This window comes from Chiroxiphia lanceolata, chromosome 2 (assembly GCF_009829145.1).
Source record: "Chiroxiphia lanceolata isolate bChiLan1 chromosome 2, bChiLan1.pri, whole genome shotgun sequence".
Classification (NCBI taxonomy): Eukaryota; Metazoa; Chordata; class Aves; order Passeriformes; family Pipridae; genus Chiroxiphia; species Chiroxiphia lanceolata.
In genome coordinates, this window is record NC_045638.1 from 88,906,618 (window position 1) to 88,928,339 (window position 21,722).

At 55.7% G+C, this 21,722-nt stretch overlaps 3 protein-coding genes across 4 annotated transcripts; 2 read left to right on the top strand and 1 right to left on the bottom strand.

The window, feature by feature from the left end:
* Positions 1-3,371: 3,371 nt before the first annotated feature.
* On the bottom strand, positions 3,372-4,516 carry LOC116782890 (thyroid hormone-inducible hepatic protein-like). The gene is made up of 2 exons (XM_032679947.1): positions 4,023-4,516; positions 3,372-3,738 (listed from the first exon to the last, which is right to left on the bottom strand). The coding sequence occupies exon 1, from the start codon at positions 4,440-4,442 to the stop codon at positions 4,041-4,043; it is 402 nt and encodes a 133-aa protein (XP_032535838.1). The 5' UTR covers positions 4,443-4,516; the 3' UTR covers positions 3,372-3,738; positions 4,023-4,040.
* Positions 4,517-9,504: 4,988 nt separating this feature from the next.
* LOC116782891 (thyroid hormone-inducible hepatic protein-like) lies at positions 9,505-10,648 on the top strand. 2 transcript variants are annotated; one of them, XM_032679949.1, is made up of 2 exons: positions 9,505-10,002; positions 10,280-10,648. In XM_032679949.1, exon 1 carries the CDS (start codon positions 9,578-9,580, stop codon positions 9,977-9,979), a length of 402 nt encoding a protein of 133 aa, XP_032535840.1. In that variant the 5' UTR covers positions 9,505-9,577; the 3' UTR covers positions 9,980-10,002; positions 10,280-10,648. The 2 variants fall into 2 exon arrangements, with proteins under 2 accessions (XP_032535840.1, XP_032535839.1); XM_032679948.1 differs by having other exon boundaries at positions 9,506-9,997; positions 10,282-10,648.
* Positions 10,649-14,989: 4,341 nt separating this feature from the next.
* Positions 14,990-16,108, top strand: LOC116783437 (thyroid hormone-inducible hepatic protein-like). Its single transcript, XM_032680999.1, has 2 exons — positions 14,990-15,457; positions 15,742-16,108. The coding sequence occupies exon 1, from the start codon at positions 15,038-15,040 to the stop codon at positions 15,437-15,439; it is 402 nt and encodes a 133-aa protein (XP_032536890.1). The 5' UTR covers positions 14,990-15,037; the 3' UTR covers positions 15,440-15,457; positions 15,742-16,108.
* Positions 16,109-21,722: the final 5,614 nt, after the last annotated feature.

Below are 21,722 nucleotides of genomic sequence, written 5' to 3' on the forward strand. Positions count from 1 at the left end.
GGTCCCCTAGAGCATATTACGCAGGATTGTGTCCAGACATGTCTCCAGGGAAGGAGAACCACAACTTCTCTGGGCAACCTCTTCCAGTGGTCAGTCATCTACACAGTAAAGAAGTTCTTCCTCATGTTAAGGTAGAACTTCCTGTGCATCAGTTTCTCTCCATTGCCTCTTGTCCTATTGCTCAGCACCACAGAGAAGAGACTGGATCCATCCTATTGGCACCTCCCTTCAGACACTTATATACATAGATGAGATTCCCTTTAGGTCATCTCTCTCAAGGGTAAACAGGCCCAGCTCCCTCAGCCTTTCCTCATAAGAGAGATGCTGCAGGCTCTTAATCATCTTTGTCACCCTCTGCTGGACCTGCTCCTCCAGCTCTATGACTCTCTTGTGTTGGAAACAGTGCACCAGGTGAGGCCTCACCAGGGCTGAGCAGAACGGAAGGATCCCCTCCCTCCACTGACTGTCCCCTGAGGACACCTTGCTGACTCACAGCCAACTCGGCTGACAGCAGAGCCAGACCTGGGGGGACCAAGTGTGAATTTGTGAGGTTCTTTCCTCCAGCATCTCCCTGAGCAGGCAATAGGTAGCAGCAGGAGGTCCAGCCGAGACCAGACCACCCCAAATTGAAAAGCAGGGGTGTGCAGATGGGAAACCTGCCCTGCGGGAGGGGTGGGGATGCTGGCAGTCCCCTATCCATGGGGGTGGGTGGTTGTGTGATTAGGACTTCTTGGGCCGGGTTAGAGAAGGGAATTTGGAGTTTCTCATTCTTTTGACATTTTGGGTCAAAGCTGTACTTTCTCTCGTCTTCCTGATGCTGAGCCTCTGTGCCCAGGTCACTGCTCTCTGCTGGCTTTGATGCCCCTAAACAGATTTAAAGGAAGTGCTACCATCCTGATTTGCTTCAACGATATGAACAGAAAACATATTTCCCCGTGGTGGATGGCAACAGTGCGGGTGCCCCGGGAGCCTGCCCAGGGCAGCGCAGAGCCAGCACCCCCTGCCAGACCAGAGACGGCCTGATCTGCCCCGTCTGCCAAGGTCCCTCTGGGACCAGCGCTGGGTTTTTCCAGGACAAAGACCTTTCCTGTGGCCATCTAACATCTCTTATCAGCTGTGGCCAGCAGGGATGTTCAGCAGCAGCAGGGCATCGTGAGGGCTTGACGCATCCCTGGGGCAGCGTGACGCAATGCCCTGCAATCCGAGCAGGCAGAAGGTTCCTGTGACACACCGGAGTAAGGGCCAGCTGGACAGACAGCAGCTCTTAGAGACAGACCCACAAGTCCTGGGGGGTTGCAAGTGGCGCAGAAGACGTCAGCAAGCCCTTCCAGCTGTGCCAGGGCACAGACCTTTTCTGGGAACATCTTGCGTCTGTCATTGGTCGTGTTCAACAGTGATGGGGAGTGCTTCATCCTATTCCTGGTATGACACTTCGCTGGAGCACCACGAGCCTCTCCAGCTGCTGAGCATGCTACCTGAGCCCAAAGTCACTGCTGGAGGTGACTGCAGGTCTTCCTCGCTGTGGCACTGTTCTGGTTTAATCCCAGCCAGGCACCAGAACCACCAAGAGCTGCTCACTCACCCCACTACGAGTGGGATAAGGGTGAAAGTGAGAAAACACATGGATTGACATAAAGGCAGTTTAATAGGGAAAGCAAAAGCCATCCTGCAAACACAGCAAAACAAGAAATTCATTGACCACTTCCCATGGGCAGGCAGGGATTTAGCCATCTCCAGGACAGCAGAGCTCCATCGCAGGTAAAAGTGACCTGTAAAGACAAACACAATCACTCCAGAAATCTCCCCTTTCTTTCTTCCTCCTCCCGCTTTACATACCGAGCACGATGTCATATGGTATGGAATATCCATTGGGTCAGTTGGGATCACCACACAACTCTCCCTGTTGTGTCTTCTCCCAGATTCCCATGCACCTCCAGCCTCCTCATCAGCATGGCAGTACAAAATACAGAAAAGGCCTGGGAGCTGTGCAAGCAATGTCAGTGATAACAATTGTTGTATTATCAACTGTGTGTTCAGCACAAATCCAAAACATAGTTCCATACCAACTACAGTGAAGAAAATTAACTCTACCCCAGCAAAACCAGCACAGCTGGCCCTGTTCTCCAGGAGACACAGATCTCAACTCTTGAGCTCCAGACAGGTAGACCACCAGAGGGACATAGCATCCTTTGTTGACCTCACCTCACTGGGAACCAATGTCCATCCATTCCTTATGGTTCAACATCCGGCTCTGCAATCATCCTGGGGGCAGAGGAACTCCAAAGACAGTGCTCCATCATGCCCCACCTGGAGGTGGCATTGCAATGGGAATGGCCTAGGTCTCTCCCAGTATCCCCCTCATGCTCCGTTTTCTCTCAATAAGAGAAAGATAAGTAGAAAAGCAGGACTTTGGGTTGGTAGTGCAATTAGCTACGTGGGTGTCTGGGCCACAGGCCTGGGGTCTGGGCAAGCCTCCCCCCAACCCGCCATCCTCCTGGGGAGCCCATCCCAAGCCACAGCTCAGGAGGGGGAGATGTCACCACATGTGTCTCCAAATGATCCCATGTTGTCCCCAGCACCTCCTGCTGACAGGTCGCCATGACTCTGATTGCCCCAAGCCCCTTGCAACTGTCCTTGTCCTCTCTTGAATCTGACCAGGACCCTTTCAGATGTGAGGCAGCTCTGGATCTGGGTCCCAGCTGCCCCCTCCAGAGTCCCTGGGCCCCACAGTTGCTCACTCAACCCCAGGTGACTGGACACCCTTTCCCTGCTGCCCATGCTCGGGCAGGACAAGCCAAAGTCAATGCGGTCTCAGCAGCTGGGAGAAATGGCCTGACCAGGCAAGAGGAGATGCCAATCTCCAGTGTATCCCAAAGCTCTGTGTCTGGACATGGGGCTGGGGTCCCGGGGACGGTTGCTTTCCAGAGGTGCTTTGAGCTACAGCTCTGCTGCCCCTCAGTGTCACATGACTGGGCTGAGCGCTGGACAGATTCACGCTCCCTTGTGCACAGAAATCAGGCAGTGGCTTTTACTGGTGTTGCTGTCAACACAAGGAAGAAATTTTTCAGCCTGAAGTTGTTGAGACAAAGGAACAGCTCGCCCAGCCAGGTCGCATGTGCCCTGTGGTCGCACAGTGCTCTGAGATACTTGGTCTAGTGCAGGATGGCCCAGCACACAGCAGGCCATTGCACCAGACGATCTGTGAAGATCCCATTCAAGCCAAACCATCCCATGACTTTGTGATTCTTTGTCCCTTCAAATTCCCCATCATTGCCCTGGAAAGTCCCCTCCCCACAGAGCCAGTGTCTCCCTGCCCCATGCTGGGGCACTCCATGAGAGCCCCAGCCAGTTGAAAGCATCACACAGACAAATGGCTTCACAGGGCTTCTTTTATTAGCAAAGACTGGGGGAAATACCCTTGGAGTCCAGGTACCAGCTGGAAAAGGGCTCGGCAGTTGCAAGGGACTGTTGGAGGTTGGGACCGTCGCGCAACACCTCCACCTTCGTCCTGCTCTTTGAAAATAAAGAGGAGGGCACGAGTCTGCAGCTCTTCCAATGGAGTTCCCAGCACAGCCAGATGCTTCTTCCTATGAGGATAAGGCAGCATCTGGTTCTCCGGTGTCAATGCCAGCCCTGGGAGATCAGCTGCCACGGTGCGAGGAGGGCGAATGGGAGTGGGGAGGAGCCTGCGATGTTCAGCGATGGGACGTCTTGTGCTTTGTGACACCAGCATCTGTCCTGCAAAGGCAGCTGTCCTTAAGTCCAAGGGTCATCCCCGGCAGACACACAGTCCACCAACCCTGGGTCCATAGACCCCGAAGCTCTGGAGTCTCTGCCTGGAGGGATGGGATGTGCCCACTTCTGCAGCATGGAGATGGGTACCTGCCCCCATTTGAGGGGACAGCCCCCCTTTCAAGGCCCTTCCCAGGAGCTTCCCAGCCCTTTGCAGTGTTGGGGACCTCTCCAGGGACACCAACCCCTTGCCTTGCTGCCCCTGAGCTCTGTGTGCCCTCAGCTCTCACCTGGTGGCCAGGACAGGATCACCAGCTGGGCTGCCCCTCGCTGAGGTTGATCTGCTCCAGGATCTGGCTGTACCTCCGGGTGAGGGCGTTGGTGTCCCTGGTGAGGTGAGTGAGGACCTGCTGCAAGCCCGTCAGGTGGTGGGACAGGCGCTCCTCCAGCTGGGCATCCACAGCCTCGTTGCCGTCCGAGGATGTGTCCGTGTCGCTGTCGGCACCGGTCGGGCTCTGGTCGTTGACAGAGGCCAGGCCTTTCTCCACCATGGGCTTGATGGCCTTGAGCTGCTGGTAGCGCTCATAGAGGTCTGTGTGGCTGCCTGCGGCAGGGGCTGCCTCCTCCTCTTGTGGGAAGACCCCTCGGAGCAAGCTGGGGAACATCACCTCCTGCTCCATCTTCTGGGTGGCTGAGAAGTACTGCTCCATGGCCCCTCTCCCACAGCTCCGGCAGCGCTGCTCTGGGCTCTTCTCCGGGTGCCTCCTGCTCCCCGTCCCCGATGGGGGCTTTTTATGCAGTGCCGAGGCACATCCCTCCTCTGCTGTCCCCTCCTGCCTCGGCTGGGCTGCACGGCCGTGGGACTGGGCTTGGCTGCAGCCCAGCTGGAGCTCGGCCACACAGTGTCCCAGGCTCTGTGCAATCTCTCCTGGCTCAGCCTCCCCGTGGCCTTCACTCGAGCTGGCCGGAGGTCCTGCTGCATCCCCATGCCAGGAGCAGGGGAGCGGCAAGGAGCGAAGGCGCCTGGGGTCTTTCCCTCTGTCCCACTCCTACCCCTCTACATGTTCAGTTGTGGGGCCCTGTGAGAGTGGGTCCAGCTCCTGACCCCTGGGGCTGACAGTCTGCAAACAGCTGTGCTGCCAGGGGGTCCTCACCTCCTCCTCTTCTTGCTGCCACGCGCTGGGGACGTGAACGCTCCAGGGTCATTGAGCAACCCCTGTCTGTTACTGCCAGCCTGGACACGCCAGGAGACACTTATGTAATAGCTCACTGGGGGTGCAGGGGTGCACTGCTGCATGGAATCCTACGGGGGGTCATGGGGACATGCAATGGGGACAGAGATGGGACCAAACGCCGCAACGGAGAACTCCTGCAGTCATGGAACGGAGCCATCACTGCCCACAGCGGAGCACAGATAGTGCCACCATTGCCCCTGTTATCCCCATCCTGGATCGCAGGCCATGGCTGGTCAGTGGCCAGAACTGCCTATCTCTGTGTATCTTGCAGGATGTGGCAACTGGAGGAAATTGTTCTATTTTGGGAAAGGCCGGGGGGTCCTTCACCCCTTTTGCAACCCTCAGTGGTGGCAGCTCTCCAACTGACCCCTCACCCCAGCCAGGTGCCCATTCTGCCACCTACCCTCTCCCCCTCAGACCTGAACCCACTGCTCCTCTTGTCCCTTTCTGGGTGCCCCTGGCCTCTCTGGCTGTCCTGCTGTGGAGCCCAGTGTGGCACTGACATGTGCATACACTGCCAGTCCCATGCTCTCGGGATGTCTGGCCACCATGGAGTTTCCTGGAGGTGAAGGGACATCACAGTGTCCCCCCAGCATGGGCGTTAGGAGGCTGCCTCTGCCCTGGGGTTAGAGCTTCACCATGGATGTCATGTTTTAACCCCAGTCAGCAACTCGGCCCCACGCAGCCACTTGCTCACCCCCCACCAGTGGGATCAGGGAGAGAATTGGAAGGGTAAAAATGAGAAGGCTCATGGGTTGAGATAAAGACAGTTTAATAGGGGAAGTAAAAGCTGTGCACACAAACAAAGCAAAACAAGGAATTAATGCACCGCTTCTCATGGGCAGGCAGGTGTTCAGCCACCTCCAGGACAGCAGGGCTCTATCACATGTAATGGTGACCTGGGAAGACAAAAGCCATCACTCCAAATGTCTCCCTTTTCCTTCTTCTTTCCCATCTCCATGTGCTGAGCGTGATGCTATATGGCCTTGGATATCCCTTGGGTCAACCCACTGCAGAGCTTCTTGGAAGTACAGGAGCATCCCAGGGCTCTGGGGACAGAGGGACTCAAGTTGCTCACCAGCTCCCCATCCTTGGGACATAAATAATTACCAAATCCTCTCTGTGCCTCTGGGGACCCCATCAGCCAAAACTGGTCCCCCACGTCCTTCTGTGAGAGACGGGGGGGAGCTGCCACTGCCAGCAGTGATGACAGGAGCAGGAGGAGGGGGACTGTGGCTGGAGCATGGCACAGTCACCATGATGGTGCAGCATTGCTGGGTCTGGGCTGAGCTGAACTGGGGCGCCCAGCCCCAGCTTGGAGCCCAGAGAAGGCTGCTCGGGGCCATCAGGGCCCCTGGGAGATGCAAGGAGATTCTCAGCTCTCCGGTGCCACAGTCTCCACATTTGGGCAAGCCTATCCCTGACCTGCTGCTGTCCTGGGGAGCCCATCCCCAGAAACAGATCGGAGGCGGACTGTGCCACCACACGTGTCCCCAAGTGTCCCTGTGTCATCCCTGGCACCTCCTGCTGTCATATCCCCCCGTGGCACTAGGGGAACCATGGAGCCACAGCTTCAGGGTGCTGAGCACAAACTTGCCCTGGGCTATCTCTGGCCCAGCTGCCCCATGGAGAGATGGAGATGCTGGGTCAGAGATGTCCCATGGACTGAGGGCATGACTGGGAAGGCACCTCATGTCCTGGGGAGTTGTGGCATTGAGTCCCCTCTCAGGAGCTGGCTGGGGTGACTCCTGCCCACATGTCCCCAGGGGAAAGACATCTCTGAGCAGACGCTGACAGTGGTTGCAGACCAATGTGTTCTCCATGAACCTGTGAATGACAGTTTGGATTGGGCTGTGCTGGTTTGAATTTAGACCTGTGATTGCTGTTCAGCTATCAGTGTGAGGCCTCGGCACTTGCCTAGGACCTGTATGTATGGGACTCCTGGCCTGACTGTATATTACAGTTTAGTGCTCATTAGTGGCTTCTTTGTGCTTTCACTGCTCTCTGTAGAGCTGCAGTGCTGATCACGTTACCCTGACATGCCTGGGGACCTCCTGATACCATACTGACAACATTTTGATTAGAGCCATGGTGATGTGCCTGGGCAGGCAAATGCCAATCTCTGGACACCATCTGTATCCTCTGTCCCCAGATATCCGAGTTCCAGTGTATCTCCAGCGAGATTTCCATATGTCTGCAGAAAGGGGTTGCTCAATGTCCCCAGGGCGTTCACGTCCCAAGCGCATGGCAGCAAGAAGAGCCCATGGATTAGGCCACACTGGAACGGGTGCACCTCAAAGCAACTGTAGATGTGGATGAGTCTGTACCTCTGTGGTAGTGATTGTGGTGCACAGATAAGTTTCCACGCGGAGCACGTACAACCCTAAAGGACTTCAGTCTGTGGGTTAGTTCAAGCTGAAGCAGGGGCAAGGGGAGGAGTTTATTGCAAAGTTAAACCCTATAACCTGTTCCAGAGGGACCACGTTGGAGATCGTAATGGAAATATCTTTAAATTGCTGTATCTCATTATTTGAGTTGCATGTTTCATGAATTAGAGTGGAAGGAACCATCCATACCAATGGAGGACAAGCCTTACAAGAAGCAGTGCAAGTGCTACAGTGATCAGACCTGAGTTGGCTTTGGTGCCCAATAACTCCTCGGAACACACCACCTTTCCTTTCCTGACTGACCACCATAATGGATGGAGCCCAAAGTCACAGGCTAAATGAACTCAGTGGATGTTTTGTGGACATTTATGGGCATTTTACACAGCTTTCACAGACGTGGTCCATAGACTAAGGGAATGGTATCTGCATATTGAATCAAGGAATGGGAAGGGGGTGGTGGTAAACAAGAACATATTAGATAGTGTGAGAGCTGAGCATGACATAAATGGTAAGGAATAAGGGGGGAGAATGTGCTGGTTTTGGCTGAGGTAGAGTTAGTTTTTTCAGAGTAGCTGATACAGGGCTGTGTTTTGGATTTGTGTTGCAAACGGTGTTGGTAACACAGGGATGGTTTCCTTATGGCTGTGCAGGGCTCACACAGAGCCAAGATTTTTCTGCTCTTCCCCCCCCCACCACCAGTGAGAGGGTTGACCCAAGGGATATCCCAGACCATATACCATCATGCTTAGCACATGGAGCTGGGGAAAGAAGAAGGAAGAGGGAGACATTTGGAGTGATGGCTTTTGTCTTCCCAGGTCACCATTACATGTGACAGAGCCCTGCTATCCTGGAGGTGGCTGAACACCTGCCTGCCCATGAGAAGCGGTGCATGAATTCCTTGTTTTGCTTTTACTTCCCCTATTAAACTGTCTTTATCTCAACCCATGAGTCTTCTCATTTTTACCCTTCCAATTCTCTCCTTGATCCCACTGGTGGGGGGTGAGCAAGTGGCTGCGTGGGGCCGAGTTGCTGACTGGGGTTAAAACATGACATCCACGGTGAAGCTCCAACCCCAGGGCAGAGGCAGCCTCCTCACGCCCATGCTGGGGGGACACTGTGATGTCCCTTCACCTCCAGGAAACTCCATGGTGGCCAGACATCCCGAGAGCATGGGACTGGCAGTGTATGCACATGTCAGTGCCACACTGGGCTCCACAGCAGGACAGCCAGAGAGGCCAGGGGCACCCAGAAAGGGACAAGAGGAGCAGTGGGTTCAGGTCTGAGGGGGAGAGGGCAGGTGGCAGAATGGGCACCTGGCTGGGATATGAAGGGTCAGTTGGAGAGCTGCCACCACTGAGGGTTGCAAAAGGGGTGAAGGACCCCCCGGCCTTTCCCAAAATAGAACAATTTCCTCCAGTTGCCACATCCTGCAAGATACACAGAGATAGGCAGTTCTGGCCACTGACCAGCCATGGCCTGCGATCCAGGATGGGGATAACAGGGGCAATGGTGGCACTATCTGTGCTCCGCTGTGGGCAGTGATGGCTCCGTTCCATGACTGCAGGAGTTCTCCGTTGCGGCGTTTGGTCCCATCTCTGTCCCCATTGCATGTCCCCATGACCCCCCGTAGGATTCCATGCAGCAGTGCACCCCTGCACCCCCAGTGAGCTATTACATAAGTGTCTCCTGGCGTGTCCAGGCTGGCAGTAACAGACAGGGGTTGCTCAATGTCCCTGGAGCGTTCACGCCCCCAGCGCATGGCAGCAAGAAGAGGAGGAGGTGAGGACCCCCTGGCAGCACAGCTGTTTGCAGACTGTCAGCCCCGGGGGTCAGGAGCTGGACCCACTCTCACAGGGCCCCACAACTGAACATGTAGAGGGGTAGGAGTGGGACAGAGGGAAAGACCCCAGGCGCCTTCGCTCCTTGCCGCTCCCCTGCTCCTGGCATGGGGATGCAGCAGGACCTCCGGCCAGCTCGAGTGAAGGCCACAGGGAGGCTGGGCCAGGAGAGATTGCACAGAGCCTGGGACACTGTGTGGCCGAGCTCCAGCTGGGCTGCAGCCAAGCCCAGTCCCACGGCCATGCAGCCCAGCCGAGGCAGGAGGGGACAGCAGAGGAGGGATGTGCCTCGGCACTGCATAAAAAGCCCCCATCGGGGACGGGGAGCAGGAGGCACTCTGAGAAGAGCCCAGAGCAGCGCTGCCAGAGCTGTGGGAGAGGGGCCATGGAGCAGTACTTCTCAGCCACCCAGAAGATGGAGCAGGAGGTGATGTTCCCCAGCTTGCTCCGAGGGGTCTTCCCGCAAGAGGAGGAGGCAGCCCCGGCCGCAGGCAGCCACACAGACCTCTATGAGCGCTACCAGCAGCTCAAGGCCATCAAGCCCATGGTGGAGAAAGGCCTGGCCTCTGTCAACGACCAGAGCCCGACCGGTGCCGACAGCGACACGGACACATCCTCGGACGGCAACGAGGCTGTGGATGCCCAGCTGGAGGAGCGCCTGTCCCACCACCTGACGGGCTTGCAGCAGGTCCTCACCCACCTCACCAGGGACACCAACGCCCTCACCCGGAGGTACAGCCAGATCCTGGAGCAGATCAACCTCAGCGAGGGGCAGCCCAGCTGGTGATCCTGTCCTGGCCACCAGGTGAGAGCTGAGGGCACACAGAGCTCAGGGGCAGCAAGGCAAGGGGTTGGTGTCCCTGGAGAGGTCCCCAACACTGCAAAGGGCTGGGAAGCTCCTGGGAAGGGCCTTGAAAGGGGGGCTGTCCCCTCAAATGGGGGCAAGTACCCATCTCCATGCTGCAGAAGTGGGCACATCCCATCCCTCCAGGTAGAGACACCAGGGTTTCGGGGTCTATGGACCCAGGGTTGGTGGACTATGTGTCTGCCGGGGATGACCCTTGGACTTAAGGACAGCTGCCTTTGCAGGACAGATGCTGGTGTCACAAAGCACAAGACATCCCATCGCTGAACATCGCAGGCTCCTCCCCACTCCCATTCGCCCTCCTCGCACCGTGGCAGCTGATCTCCCAGGGCTGGCATTGACACCGGAGAACCAGATGCTGCCTTATCCTCATAGGAAGAAGCATCTGGCTGTGCTGGGAACTCCATTGGAAGAGCTGCAGACTCGTGCCCTCCTCTTTATTTTCAAAGAGCAGGACGAAGGTGGAGGTGTTGCGCGACGGCCCCAACCTCCAAGAGTCCCTTGCAACTGCCGAGCCCTTTTCCAGCTGGTACCTGGACTCCAAGGGTATTTCCCCCAGTCTTTGCTAATAAAAGAAGCCCTGTGAAGCCATTTGTCTGTGTGATGCTTTCAACTGGCTGGGGCTCTCATGGAGTGCCCCAGCGTGGGGCAGGGAGACACTGGCTCTGTGGGGAGGGGACTTTCCAGGGCAATGATGGGGAATTTGAAGGGACAAAGAATCACAAAGTCATGGGATGGTTTGACTTGAATGGGATCTTCACAGATTGTCTGGTGCAATGGCCTGCTGTGTGCTGGGCCATCCTGCACTAGACCAGGTATCTCAGAGCACTGTGCAACCACAGGGCACATGCGACCTGGCTGGGCGAGCTGTTCCTTTGTCTCAACAACTTCAGGCTGAAAAATTTCCTCCTTGTGTTGACAGTAACACCAGTAAAAGCCACTGCCTGATTTCTGTGAATCTGTCCAGCGCTCAGCCCAGTCACGCGACACTGAGGGGCAGCAGAGCTGTAGCTCAAAGCACCTCTGGAAAGCAACCGTCCCCGGGACCCCAGCCCCATGTCCAGACACAGAGCTTTGGGATACACTGGAGATTGGCATCTCCTCTTGCCTGGTCAGGCCATTTCTCCCAGCTGCTGAGACCGCATTGACTTTGGCTTGTCCTGCCCGAGCATGGGCAGCAGGGAAAGGGTGTCCAGCCACCTGGGGTTGAGTGAGCAACTGTGGGGCCCAGGGACTCTGGAGGGGGCAGCTGGGGCCCAGATCCAGAGCTGCCTCACATCTGAAAGGGTCCTGGTCAGATTCAAAAGAGGACAAGGACAGTTGCAAGGGGCTTGGGGCAATCAGAGTCATGGCGACCTGTCAGCAGGAGGTGCTGGGGACAACATGGGATCATTTGGAGACACATGTGGTGACATCTCTCCCCCTCCTGAGCTGTGGCTTGGGATGGGCTCCCCAGGAGGATGGCGGGTTGGGGGGAGGCTTGGAACAACTCCCCAGGACATGAGGTGCCTTCCCAGCCATGCCCTCAGTCCATGGGACATCTCTGACCCAGCATCTCCATCTCTCCATGGGGCAGCTGGGCCAGAAATAGCCCAGGGCAAGTTTGTGCTCAGCACCCTGAAGCTGTGGCACCATGGTTCCCCTAGTGCCACAGGGGGATATGACAGCAGGAGGTGCCAGGGATGACACAGGGACACTTGGAGACACGTGTGGTGGCACAGTCCACCTCCGATCTGTTTCTGGGGATGGGCTCCCCAGGACAGCAGCAGGTCAGGGATAGGCTTGCCCAAATGTGGAGACTGTGGCACCGGAGAGCTGAGAATCTCCTTGCATCTCCCAGGGGCCCTGATGGCCCCGAGCAGCCTTCTCTGGGCTCCAAGCTGGGGCTGGGCGCCCCAGTTCAGCTCAGCCCAGACCCAGCAATGCTGCACCATCATGGTGACTGTGCCATGCTCCAGCCACAGTCCCCCTCCTCCTGCTCCTGTCATCACTGCTGGCAGTGGCAGCTCCCCCCCGTCTCTCACAGAAGGACGTGGGGGACCAGTTTTGGCTGATGGGGTCCCCAGAGGCACAGAGAGGATTTGGTAATTATTTATGTCCCAAGGATGGGGAGCTGGTGAGCAACTTGAGTCCCTCTGTCCCCAGAGCCTTGGGATGCCCCTGCACTTCCAAGAAGCTCTGCAGTGGCCCAGGTGCTCTGATGTGGCCAAGTTCCCAGCTGGCTGCATGGGGCCAGCAGCACCCACACACCTCAGTGCATCACTAGGCCCCATGGCAGGACATCCAGGGAGGCTGGAGCACAGGGAAGGGATAAGAAGGGTGGTGGGACAGTGGCAGGGTACCCATGTCCACAAATCCCTGGGTCCAGCAATGGTTCTGTGCTGCTGCCAGAGGAGTTACACAACATGGGGTCAGGTCTCAGTCCCTGTCCACATCCCTACTGAGCTCAGGAAGAGCCTAGGGAAAGGGGATGTTTCTGGGGCCCCCAGTCTCTGGACACCATCTGTATCCTCTGTCCCCAGATATCCGAGTTCCAGTGTATCTCCAGCGAGATTTCCATATGTCTGCAGAAAGGGGTTGCTCAATGTCCCCAGGGCGTTCACGTCCCAAGCGCATGGCAGCAAGAAGAGCCCATGGATTAGGCCACACTGGAACGGGTGCACCTCAAAGCAACTGTAGATGTGGATGAGTCTGTACCTCTGTGGTAGTGATTGTGGTGCACAGATAAGTTTCCACGCGGAGCACGTACAACCCTAAAGGACTTCAGTCTGTGGGTTAGTTCAAGCTGAAGCAGGGGCAAGGGGAGGAGTTTATTGCAAAGTTAAACCCTATAACCTGTTCCAGAGGGACCACGTTGGAGATCGTAATGGAAATATCTTTAAATTGCTGTATCTCATTATTTGAGTTGCATGTTTCATGAATTAGAGTGGAAGGAACCATCCATACCAATGGAGGACAAGCCTTACAAGAAGCAGTGCAAGTGCTACAGTGATCAGACCTGAGTTGGCTTTGGTGCCCAATAACTCCTCGGAACACACCACCTTTCCTTTCCTGACTGACCACCATAATGGATGGAGCCCAAAGTCACAGGCTAAATGAACTCAGTGGATGTTTTGTGGACATTTATGGGCATTTTACACAGCTTTCACAGACGTGGTCCATAGACTAAGGGAATGGTATCTGCATATTGAATCAAGGAATGGGAAGGGGGTGGTGGTAAACAAGAACGTATTGGATAGTGTGAGAGCTGAGCATGACATAAATGGTAAGGAATAAGGGGGGAGAATGTGCTGGTTTTGGCTGAGGTAGAGTTAGTTTTTTCAGAGTAGCTGATACAGGGCTGTGTTTTGGATTTGTGTTGCAAATGGTGTTGGTAACACAGGGATGGTTTCCTTATGGCTGTGCAGGGCTCACACAGAGCCAAGATTTTTCTGCTCTTCCCCCCCCCACCACCAGTGAGAGGGTTGACCCAAGGGATATCCCAGACCATATACCATCATGCTTAGCACATGGAGCTGGGGAAAGAAGAAGGAAGAGGGAGACATTTGGAGTGATGGCTTTTGTCTTCCCAGGTCACCATTACATGTGACAGAGCCCTGCTATCCTGGAGGTGGCTGAACACCTGCCTGCCCATGAGAAGCGGTGCATGAATTCCTTGTTTTGCTTTTACTTCCCCTATTAAACTGTCTTTATCTCAACCCATGAGTCTTCTCATTTTTACCCTTCCAATTCTCTCCTTGATCCCACTGGTGGGGGGTGAGCAAGTGGCTGCGTGGAGCCGAGTTGCTGACTGGGGTTAAAACATGACATCCACGGTGAAGCTCCAACCCCAGGGCAGAGGCAGCCTCCTCACGCCCATGCTGGGGGGACACTGTGATGTCCCTTCACCTCCAGGAAACTCCATGGTGGCCAGACATCCCGAGAGCATGGGACTGGCAGTGTATGCACATGTCAGTGCCACACTGGGCTCCACAGCAGGACAGCCAGAGAGGCCAGGGGCACCCAGAAAGGGACAAGAGGAGCAGTGGGTTCAGGTCTGAGGGGGAGAGGGCAGGTGGCAGAATGGGCACCTGGCTGGGATATGAAGGGTCAGTTGGAGAGCTGCCACCACTGAGGGTTGCAAAAGGGGTGAAGGACCCCCCGGCCTTTCCCAAAATAGAACAATTTCCTCCAGTTGCCACATCCTGCAAGATACACAGAGATAGGCAGTTCTGGCCACTGACCAGTCATGGCCTCCGATCCAGGATGGGGATAACAGGGGCAATGGTGGCACTATCTGTGCTCCGCTGTGGGCAGTGATGGCTCCGTTCCATGACTGCAGGAGTTCTCCGTTGCGGCGTTTGGTCCCATCTCTGTCCCCATTGCATGTCCCCATGACCCCCCGTAGGATTCCATGCAGCAGTGCACCCCTGCACCCCCAGTGAGCTATTACATAAGTGTCTCCTGGCGTGTCCAGGCTGGCAGTAACAGACAGGGGTTGCTCAATGACCCAGGAGAGTTCACGTCCCCAGCGCATGGCAGCAAGAAGAGGAGGAGGTGAGGACCCCCTGGCAGCACAGCTGTTTGCAGACTGTCAGCCCTGGGGGTCAGGAGCTGGACCCACTCTCACAGGGCCCCACAACTGAACATGTAGAGGGGTAGGAGTGGGACAGAGGGAAAGACCCCAGGCGCCTTCGCTCCTTGCCGCTACCGTGCTCCTGGCATGGGGATGCAGCAGGACCTCCGGCCAGCTCAAGTGAAGGCCACGGGGAGGCTGAGCCAGGAGAGATTGCACAGAGCCTGGGACACTGTGTGGCCGAGCTCCAGCTGGGCTGCAGCCAAGCCCAGTCCCACGGCCATGCAGCCCAGCCGAGGCAGGAGGGGACAGCAGAGGAGGGATGTGCCTCGGCACTGCATAAAAAGCCCCCATCGGGGACGGGGAGCAGGAGGCACTCTGAGAAGAGCCCAGAGTAGCGCTGCCGGAGCTGTGGGAGAGGGGCCATGGAGCAGTACTTCTCAGCCACCCAGAAGATGGAGCAGGAGGTGATGTTCCCCAGCTTGCTCCGAGGGGTCTTCCCGCAAGAGGAGGAGGCAGCCCCGGCTGCAGGCAGCCACACAGACCTCTATGAGCGCTACCAGCAGCTCAAGGCCATCAAGCCCATGGTGGAGAAAGGCCTGGCCTCTGTCAGCGACCAGAGCCCGACCGGTGCCGACAGCGACACGGACACATCCTCGGACGGCAACGAGGCTGTGGATGCCCAGCTGGAGGAGCGCCTGTCCCACCACCTGACGGGCTTGCAGCAGGTCCTCACCCACCTCACCAGGGACACCAACGCCCTCACCCGGAGGTACAGCCAGATCCTGGAGCAGATCAACCTCAGCGAGGGGCAGCCCAGCTGGTGATCCTGTCCTGGCCACCAGGTGAGAGCTGAGGGCACACAGAGCTCAGGGGCAGCAAGGCAAGGGGTTGGTGTCCCTGGAGAGGTCCCCAACACTGCAAAGGGCTGGGAAGCTCCTGGGAAGGGCCTTGAAAGGGGGGCTGTCCCCTCAAATGGGGGCAAGTACCCATCTCCATGCTGCAGAAGTGGGCACATCCCATCCCTCCAGGCAGAGACTCCAGGGTTTCGGGGTCTATGGACCCAGGGTTGGTGGACTGTGTGTCTGCCGGGGATGACCCTTGGACTTAAGGACAGCTGCCTTTGCAGGACAGATGCTGGTGTCACAAAGCACAAGACGTCCCATCGCTGAACATCGCAGGCTCCTCCCCACTCCCATTCGCCCTCCTCGCACCGTGGCAGCTGATCTCCCAGGGCTGGCATTGACACCGGAGAACCAGATGCTGCCTTATCCTCATAGGAAGAAGCATCTGGCTGTGCTGGGAACTCCATTGGAAGAGCTGCAGACTTGTGCCCTCCTCTTTATTTTCAAAGAGCAGGACGAAGGTGGAGGTGTTGTGCGACGGTCCCAACCTCCAACAGTCCCTTGCAACTGCCGAGCCCTTTTCCAGCTGGTACCTGGACTCCAAGGGTATTTCCCCCAGTCTTTGCTAATAAAAGAAGTCCTGTGAAGCCATTTGTCTGTGTGGTGCTTTCAACTGGCTGGGGCTCTCATGGAGTGCCCCAGCGTGGGGCAGGGAGACACTGGCTCTGTGGGGAGGGGACTTTCCAGGGCAATGATGGGGAATTTGAAGGGACAAAGAATCACAAAGTCATGGGATGGTTTGGCTTGAATGGGATCTTCACAGATCGTCTGGTGCAATGGCCTGCTGTGTGCTGGGCCATCCTGCACTAGGCCAGTTATCTCAGAGCACTGTGCAACCACAGGGCACATGCGACCTGGCTGGGCGAGCTGTTCCTTTGTCTCAACAACTTCAGGCTGAAAAATTTCCTCCTTGTGTTGACAGCAACACCAGTAAAAGCCAGTGCCTGATTTCTGTGCACAAGGGAGCGTGAATCTGTCCAGCGCTCAGCCCAGTCATGTGACACTGAGGGGCAGCAGAGCTGTAGCTCAAAGTACCTCTGGAAAGCAACCGTCCCCGGGACTCCAGCCCCATGTCCAGACACAGAGCTTTGGGATACATTGGAGATTGGCATCTCCTCTTGCCTGGTCAGGCCATTTCTCCCAGCTGCTGAGACCGCATTGACTTTGGCTTGTCCTGCCCGAGCATGGGCAGCAGGGAAAGGGTGTCCAGTCACCTGGGGTTGAGTGAGCAACTGTGGGGCCCAGGGACTCTGGAGGGGGCAGCTGAGGCCCAGATCCAGAGCTGCCTCACATCTGAAAGGGTCCTGGTCAGATTCAAGAGAGGACAAGGACAGTTGCAAGGGGCTTGAGGCAATCAGAGTCATGGTGACCTGTCAGCAGGAGATGCTGGGGACAACATGGGATCATTTGGAGACACATGTGGTGACATCTCCCCCTCCTGAGCTGTGGCTTGGGATGGGCTCCCCAGGAGGATGGCGGGTTGGGGGGAGGCTTGCCCAAACCCCAGGCCTGTGACCCCAGACACCCATTTAGCTAATTGCACTACCAACCCCAAGTCCTGCTTTTCTACAGAAGTAGGTGTCACTTGTCAAATTCCTCAAAAGGCACCAAACACAAATCCCTCCAGCCAGCATCAGGATTTCAGTGCAGATCTGCCCCACCATGTCCCTCCTTGGTCTGGGCAAAGTTGTATCCTTCTCTTATCGAGAGAAAACAGAGCATGAGGGGGATACTGGGAGAGACCTAGGCCATTCCCATTGCAATGCCACCTCCAGGTGGGGCATGATGGAGCACTGTCTTTGGAGTTCCTCTGCCCCCAGGATGATTGCAGAGCCGGATGTTGAACCATAAGGAATGGATGGACATTGGTTCCCAGTGAGGTGAGGTCAACAAAGGATGCTATGTCCCTCTGGTGGTCTACCTGTCTAGAACTCAAGAGTTGAGATCTGTGTCTCCTGGAGAACAGGGCCAGCTGTGCTGGTTTTGCTGGGGTAGAGTTAATTTTCTTCACCGTAGTTGGTATGGAACTATGTTTTGGATTTGTGCTGAACACACAGTTGATAATACAACAATTGTTATCACTGACATTGCTTGCACAGCTCCCAGGCCTTTTCTGTATTTTGTACTGCCATGCTGATGAGGAGGCTGGAGGTGCATGGGAATCTGGGAGAAGACACAACAGGGAGAGTTGTGTGGTGATCCCAACTGACCCAATGGATATTCCATACCATATGACATCGTGCTCGGTATGTAAAGCGGGAGGAGGAAGAAAGAAAGGGGAGATTTTTGGAGTGATTGTGTTTGTCTTTACAGGTCACTTTTACCTGCGATGGAGCTCTGCTGTCCTGGAGATGGCTAAATCCCTGCCTGCCCATGGGAAGTGGTCAATGAATTTCTTGTTTTGCTGTGTTTGCAGGATGGCTTTTGCTTTCCCTATTAGACTGCCTTTATGTCAATCCATGTGTTTTCTCACTTTCACCCTTATCCCACTCGTAGTGGGGTGAGTGAGCAGCTCTTGGTGGTTCTGGTGCCTGGCTGGGGTTAAACCAGAACAGTGCCACAGCGAGGAAGGCCTGCAGTCACCTCCAGCAGTGACTTTGGGCTCGGGCAGCATGCTCAGCAGCTGGAGAGGCTCGTGGTGCTCCAGCGAAGTGTCATACCAGGAATAGGATGAAGCACTCCCCATCACTGTTGAACACGATCAATGACAGACGCAAGATGTTCCCAGAAAAGGTCTGTGCCCTGGCACAGCTGGAAGGGCTTGCTGACGTCTTCTGCGCCACTTGCAACCCCCCAGGACTTGTGGGTCTGTCTCTAAGAGCCACTGTCTGTCCAGTTGGCCCTGACCGCGGTGTGTCACAGGAACCTTCTGCCTGCTCGGATTGCAGGGCATTGCGTCACACTGCCCCAGGGATGCGTCAAGCCCTCACGATGCCCTGCTGCTGCTGAACATCCCTGCTGGCCACAGCTGATAAGAGATGTTAGATGGCCACAGGAAAGGTCTTTGTCCTGGAAAAACCCAGCGCTGGTCCCAGAGGGACCTTGGCAGACGGGGCAGATCAGGCCGTCTCTGGTCTGGCAGGGGGTGCTGGCTCTGCGCTGCCCTGGGCAGGCTCCCGGGGCACCCGCACTGTTGCCATCCACCACGGGGAAATATGTTTTCTGTTCATATCATTGAAGCAAATCAGGATGGTAGCACTTCCTTTAAATCTGTTTAGGGGCATCAAAGCCAGCAGAGAGCAGTGACCTGGGCACAGAGGCTCAGCGTCAGGAAGACAAGAGAGAAAGTACAGCTTTGACCCAAAATGTCAAAAGAATGAGAAACTCCAAATTCCCTTCTCTAACCCGGCCCAAGAAGTCCTAATCACACAACCACCCACCCCCAAGGATGGGGGACTGCCAGCATCCCCACCCCTCCCGCAGGGCAGGTTTCCCATCTACACACCCCTGCCTTTCAATTTTGGGTGCTCTAGTCTCGGCTGTACCTCCTGCTGCTGCCTATTGCCTGCTCAGGGAGATGCTGGAGGAAAGAACCTCACAAATTCACACTTGGTCCCCCCAGGTCTGGCTCTGCTGTCAGCCGAGTTGGCTGTGAGTCAGCAAGGTGTCCTCAGGGGAAAGACAGTGGAGGGAGGGGATCCTTCCCTTCTGCTCAGCCCTGGTGAGGCCTCACCTGGAAGTGCTGTGTCCAGTTCTGGGCTCTCCGTACAAGAGAGACGCGGATGTACTGGAGGAGGTGCAGTGAATGGCCGTAAAAGCGATAGAGGAGCCGGACCGTATTCCACATGATGAAAGGCTGAGACAGCTACGAGTGTTCAGACTGGATAAGAGAAGGCTCAGGGAGATCCAATCAGTGTTTATGATGAAGGTGGAGAAGATGCAGCCAGAGAAGATGGAGCCAGATTGTTCCCAGTGGTGTCCAGCGACAGGATGGTGAAGGGCACAAACCGAAACACAGGACATCCCATCTAAATGTGAGAAAAACTTCTTTTTGTTCCTAAAACTGAAGATAGTAAACATCGTCACAGGCTGCCCAGAGAGATGGCAGAGTCTCCATCCTCAGAGATATCTGATTTCCAACCTCTCCAGTCACTGACCCTGCTTTAGTAGTGTTTGGAGCAGATCAGCTCCAGAGGTGTCTTCCAGCCTCTTCAGCGCTGACTCTGGCTCTGTCCCTGCTCAGGAGCTGGCTGCAGGCTGCTCACAGCACCCAACAGGGAGAATGGTCTGCCAGGCCTGCTTGGAGTCTGGGATACCAGCACGGCTGCTTTAGATTGGGTTCAACAGGCTTTGACTCTTGTCCAAGGACCTTCCCTCACACTTGGAACTTTCATGCTTCTCCTCTGGCTGACATCCTCTCAATTTTAAGTCTTTTTTCTCATTGTCTGGTCACCATTTAATCCCAATGGTCATATTACTCCTTAAATAACCAGTTTGGGGAAAATACCCTTCAGACAAGTATCACCTGTTCATTATCACGTTCCTCTTTTAGCAGGGGTTGTTCTCAAGGCCAGTTGCCATGGTTGGGCTGGGTGAGACCCCCAGACCAGCCCTGAAGAAGTTGGATTGCCAGGCAGGGCACATAGGGGACTCCCCCTCTCTGGATAAACCCATCACTTTTTCTCCTTCCCCCCTCCTCAGAACTGTTCAAATCAAGGCAGCTTTGCCTAAAGCCTGCCTGCACTGGGGGAAGGTGCTGGACTCACTGTCCCAGGCCTCCAGGAGTGGTAAGGATGGTGGTTACAGGACAGGATGAGACAGTACATGAGAGACCCCAGGCACCTCCTCTTCTCACTGTCCTGGTCACAGCATGGGGATGCAGTGGGACCCCTGGCCAGCTTGGGTGAAGGCCACAGGGAGGCTGGGCCAGGAGAGATTGCACAGAACCCGGGACACAGTGTAGCCAAGCCCCAGCTGGGGTGGCGCCAAGCCTGTCCCTGCAGCCATCCAGCCTGGATGGGGCTGGCAGGGGAGGACAGCATTGGACAGCAGAGGAGGGATGTGCCTCGGCACTGCATAAAAAGCCCCCATCGGGGACAGGGAGCAGGAGGCACCCTGAGAAGAGCCCAGAGCAGCGCTGCCGGAGCTGTGGGAGAGGGGCCATGGAGCAGTACTTCTCAGCCACCCAGAAGATGGAGCAGGAGGTGATGTTCCCCAGCTTGCTCCGAGGGGTCTTCCCGCAAGAGGAGGAGGCAGTCCCGGCCGCAGGCAGCCACACAGACCTCTATGAGCGCTACCAGCAGCTCAAGGCCATCAAGCCCATGGTGGAGAAAGGCCTGGCCTCTGTCAATGACCAGAGCCCGACTGGCACTGATGCTGAAAAAGCTTTAGATGAGGGTGAAGACAGCAATCTGGAGGAGCGCCTCTCTCATCATGTCAACGGCTTGCAGCAAGTTCTGACAGACCTCACCAAAAACACCAACGCCCTCACCCGGAGGTACAGCCAGATCCTGGAGCAGATCAACCTCAGTGAAGATCAGTCCAGCTCTTGAGCCTGCACTCCCTGCCTCTGAGGTAAGAGCTTGGGGACACAGAGTGCCAAGGAGGAGCTGGCTGAGAGGTAACATACTCTTCCTTATGCCCCGTCAGCTGTGTGGCTTTTCAATGTTTGCATCACATCCCCAAATCCCAGGAGTTCTGAGTCTGCACTTCACTACTCAACAGATACATTCTCCTGGATTTGTCTTTCTCAACTGCCCACTAATGCAAAATGTGCCACTTAACAAAGACCACTCTGTGAGCTCCACATTGTTCCCAAGACTCCCCAGTTTACAGCATAGGCAATATCTTGCTGCTTCTGGGCAAACACAAAAGGTCCCAGGGACAAAAGGGATGTGTGATTGGTGGACCCTGAACTCTGGACTGCAGGAGCTGCCAGGCACTGTTGCTCCATCTGTTTCTCTTTTTTCTCTAACTGAAAATGTAACAGAGTCATTTTTTGGGAGGAATTTGGCACTTTCAGGTCTCCAAATATCTAATTTTGATACAGCACCTGCAAACAGCTTAGACACTTCAATCTTATCCCAGCTGAAAAAGCAAACCCACTCTCCATGCTGATGGGACTTTCATCCCTGAGACCCCCTGGGTAGACATCCTTGTGCTCCATCAGAGACAGGGCTATGGCCAAGATCCTTGTAGTGAAATGGAGCGTGTAGAAAGGTGACAGCAACAACAGAGGACATTAACAGGACTTTACAGTGTTAAC